The 4579-nt window shown below is 38.0% G+C and overlaps 1 protein-coding gene across 1 annotated transcript; it reads left to right on the top strand.

Annotated features, from left to right (window-relative positions):
- The first annotated feature begins 684 nt into the window (after positions 1-684).
- LOC103959376 (nucleoporin nup189) lies at positions 685-3292 on the top strand. The gene is made up of 2 exons (XM_009371728.3): positions 685-2220; positions 2883-3292. The coding sequence occupies exons 1-2, from the start codon at positions 916-918 to the stop codon at positions 3054-3056; spliced, it is 1479 nt and encodes a 492-aa protein (XP_009370003.1). The 5' UTR covers positions 685-915; the 3' UTR covers positions 3057-3292.
- The last annotated feature ends 1287 nt before the right edge of the window (positions 3293-4579 follow it).

Raw genomic sequence — 4579 nt, 5'->3', positions numbered from 1 at the left:
TTTGAGTCTGTTGATGAGTGGTCCTGGTTGTAACAGATTGCTATTAGTTATCAAATGAAGAGAGTGATACATTAATGTTAGAGAGATTAAATTTATAAAATAAATGATATGGGATCAATAAGAAATAAAACGTTAATTGACGCTTAATTAATAATTCAATCATCAACAACCATATCATTTAGTTTATATAATTTGATTTAAAATTTTGATTTCCTTAACATTATCCTATTTATATTAGATGAACAACTCCTTTGAGCCATGTCATTATAAAAAAACAAAAACAAAAATATTTCTCTTTCCTCTTCTGAGAGCCTGAGAATCTATCTTTCTTTCTCACATATCACATACTTATTTTTTACACATTATTTAATTATTAATTTTTTTTATTCGTACATGTATTGTGATTTCATATGACATTCCTAAAGTTTCATTTTAAATTTTCACATTTTTGAGTAAATTCCTATCATTTCCATCAAAGGCAATCAATATCGATATTCACATATCTATCGATATTTTCATAAATTTGAATATTGATATTTTACCGATAACGATATTTTAATTATTGCTTCAAGTTTCAAAAACAATTTTATTTTAAGCGCATTTAGTTATTTTAAAAACACTTATTTACGTACTCAAAATTTGTTGTATACAATAGTTAGTAGCTAAACAATATGCGTCCTCATTTCATGCTTCAGCAGTTAAAAACTCACCAAAATTAGAAAGCTGAATAATTGGCACCAAAATATATTAAAACCATATTATTTGCAGTTCCCATCCCCACTCCGTTATTTGATGACAATCTAGCTACTGCTCTCTCCGGAATCTGCAGATCTCAGAAAACTCTCTTCTTTCAGGTGCGCAATCGGATCTCGTTTCTTTTGATCCAGAATAGTAAACAATTTCAATTCCATTACCATGAATTCCAACTTCGACTTCGATCTGGGTCTCGGATCCAGCCGACCCAAATCGCTCAACGACCAGAAGAACAAGACCTCTTCTTTCACCTCCTCCGCCACCGCCGCCCAATCCCGACCCACCTGGCAACAACCCACCGCCAGCAGAACCACCTCCTGGACCCACCAGCCGGCTCCGACCCAGAGCGCCCGACCCGGATTGACCAACGCCCCGACTTCCATGGTCGGGGATATCTTCGGAAAGAGCTGGACTTCCGCGGCTCCGGCGGTTTCCGCCACCCCGATCACCGTCGTCAATAAAAACCCAAATTTGTTTGGGGATTTGGTCAGTTCCGCCATGGGTGGTAAGATCAATAGTAATAGCAATGTTCCTTTGAAGAATGCAACCCCGGCTTCGAATAAGAGCTCGTTTTCCATGGGGAACCTGGCCGATTCGTTGCCCAAAACCACCACTGCTGCTAGTAATAGTTCGGTGAAAATTGGTGGTGCAAATTATGGTGCTTCTGGGAATTTTGGGAGTTTCTCTGGTGGGTTTAATAGCAATGCTAATAAGGTTAATAGTGGTGTTAACGCTAATAGTAATAAGAGTGCGAATCTTGGAGGTCCTTCGCTGCAAAATATGGGCAGTGCTAGTGTTGGTGGCGGTGGATTGAGCTCTAAGAAAGACCCTTTTGGTTCTTTGGTGGATCTCGCATCAAAACCATCTGCTACTATTAACTCAGCGAGTAAAACTAGTGATCAAAGTAGTGTTGGTGATGCTTTTGGAGATTTTCAGAATGCACCGAAACCAAGCACCACCAATACTACATTCGCCTCGAGTGCCTTCCCAGATAGCAGTTTTATGGGATCAGATTCGGATTCTGGCTTTGGGGATTTTGGGGTTTCGGTGAAGCCAACCCCTGCTCAGTCTGCTAGCAATGATCCCTTCGGCGTGTTGTTTACCCCATCTTCAGGTTCGGCTGGAGGTGCTGCAACAGCAAATAATGGTGTTGGAATGCAGCAATCCTCTGAAGTTGATGGTTGGGGGACAGAGTTTGGGGGAGGACATGATGACAGTGGTTCGACAACTGAGCTTGAGGGTCTTCCACCTCCTCCTGCTGGGGTGTCAGCCTCAACAGCAAAGAATAAAGGAATGGATAATTACAAGCAAGGGCAGTATCCCGATGCTATTAAGTGGTTTTCTTGGGCTGTTATTCTTCTTGAGAAATCAGCTGATAATGCTGGCGTTGCAGATGTCTTGTCAAGCAGGGCTTCATGTTACAAAGAAGTAGGGGAGTATAAGAAAGCTGTGGCAGACTGCACAAAGGTATCTTTATTGCTTTCCTTAAATCTATTTAGGTATTTTAAAATTTTCATTGGCATTCAATAATTCAGTTTGTATCTTCCAAATTGTGAATGCATGGGATTTAATTGTTGGATCATTTTTTTAATCCTATTGGCCTGACATTGTATTGTATAGCTGCACGATTTGTTAGCCGTGTGAATTAGATGGAAATGTCATAGTAAAAGGAATGTTAGTGCAATACTGATAGCCTTATCCCAGTTTGGCATGAGATGCGGTTAGGGGGTAGATATTACTTGAATTCCTTTCGTAAGATAAAAAGAAAAGGGATCATTAGCGTATGAAGTTTCCATTGTATCCCTGCTTAGAGACCAGCTAAAAGTCCGATGTTGCTGCTTTGGCCTTGTGGGTGGCACCCCCACCCCTCACCCATGTTCATCTGTTTCGTAGATGCATGTAGGGTTTTCAAACCAAAATAGCATTTTTCCTCTTCTCTAGCTATTTTCAGTGCATCACTGTACATAGATGTATGTTTCTGCTAGACACGGCTTACAAATTTATTTTTTACAATTGCTCTTTCTGCCCATCAAGGCTCTGCATTGGTTTAAATTCTAATGAAATGAAGTGTTCCATCTCCTTTATTTCTGTGTAGAAAAGAGTTCATAGATATGTTCAATCCTGTGCAGGTTCTTGATAAAGATGAAGCAAATGTATCTGTTCTGGTACAGCGTGCGCTCTTGTACGAAAGTATGGAAAAGTACAGACTTGGGGCAGAAGATCTTAGGACGGCTCTGAAGTTTGATCCTGGTAACAGGGTTGCAAGAAGCACCATTCACCGCTTGCAGAAATTGGCAGACTAGATGGTTTTTGAAATTTCATATTGCTAGTCTATTCATTTAGGTACATTGATACTTAACCCTCTCCCCTCTTTACCATCATAGATTTCTGGGGAACTATAATTTTTTATTCATTACTTGGCCGTCGAGGATGGTATTCACGTGTATGGTGCATTTTCTTTCTTCTGTTGCTTGTGACCGGAAATGGTTCTTTGTTACTTCAGACTGGTGTTGGAATCGAAAGATTGAATTGCATTGTACTTTGTCTTCCAAATATATTTGTGTGTAGTTATGGTGACTTAGATATCCGTGTTCTTCAATGATGTCAATGGGAGCAGAAAGCCCAAATAGAAACCAGCCGAAGTGATCCAACAGAGTGCAGGTTGGGACCGTAATGGGCCTGGCAACACCTAAAATATATATTGATGAATTCCGACACTCTAGTCAGTAACTTGTGCACCAAGTTTGAGGGTTTTATTACAAAATGTCTCCGTGTAAATAGAGTAAACTCGATCAATATAAATCATATTTAAGTTTGGCAAAGTTTCCCATTACAATGTTGGATTTCTTTTTAGCAGCAATGACTCCCCTTTCAGGATGATGAATTTGCTGAGGGTTGGTTGGCTGAATATTTCTATATATAGCTTCGGAAAATGAAGTTGCGTTTGCTAAAAAAACAATGTAAGGGTCCTTAATGGTTACCGTTACGTTATTAAACAATTATCCAATGGATACAAATTAAATGCGTTTACTCTCCCACCTCCAGTAAGGATTCAAGTTATCTGTGGGAACGAACAAAACAAAGTAGCAAACCCAAAAAAGAAAACGGTTCCGTACGTATCTTTTGGTCTGCATGTGTACAAAATTGAGTGTTGAACGATGACCTATATTTAGGGATGAAAACATTGTAACACTCAACCGTAAATGGTCATTTACCACAGTGGTAGAAAGGAGTTGACGACAATAGTTCGAACCTTGTCAATGACTATTCTAATATCTAATTTAACAAAATATATCGTTTGACAAAAGGAAAATAAACATACAGATACAACCCCCCTTCTCAATTGGACTTAAAAAAAAGTTGGAAATAATATCAAATCATGGTACATAAATCGGATCCAAATCACCTTATAAATACAAGTTTTGAGGAAGAGAAAATGATTCGACCAAACACACAACTTGTTATGCTACTTCTCTTCACATTCTATCCTAGTATAATGTTAGTCCTAGTCTAGATTATTTTAGTTTTGTACAATTTACTTCCTGAACTTGTATTTTGATTTCTTTACTTTAAGCAATTTAATTTATGCATTTGTATTTTAAATACGCACTTTTCTTTCAATTCTTTATTTTACGCATTTTACATTTTGTCTCATCTTTTAATTTTATTAACTTTCAAAGCACTTTTATTTCACGCACCATTCTTAATTTAATTTATTTTATCGCTGATAGATTAATTTTAATCTCAATTATTTTCATTAAATTTTACTTTCTCACTCGATCTTCACCATCATCATTTGGTTGTTCGGTCAAAGCCTTGTCTTCGA

The sequence above is a fragment of a genome, unplaced genomic scaffold (assembly GCF_019419815.1).
Source record: "Pyrus x bretschneideri cultivar Hongxiangsu unplaced genomic scaffold, Pyrus_bretschneideri_v1 Contig6, whole genome shotgun sequence".
In the NCBI taxonomy this organism is placed as follows: Eukaryota; Viridiplantae; Streptophyta; class Magnoliopsida; order Rosales; family Rosaceae; genus Pyrus; species Pyrus x bretschneideri.
Note: the sequence above shows the minus strand (reverse complement) of the source record. Positions and strands in the feature narration are given on the sequence as shown.

What these genes read in the sequence shown, in the direction of transcription:
- LOC103959376 (XM_009371728.3), top strand. Translation starts at nt 916, where the DNA reads ATGAATTCCAACTTCGACTTCGATCTGGGTCTCGGATCCAGCCGACCC. An exon ending in CTGTGGCAGACTGCACAAAG is followed by an intron (nt 2,221 to 2,882) that starts GTATCTTTATTG and finishes AATCCTGTGCAG; the next exon opens with GTTCTTGATAAAGATGAAGC.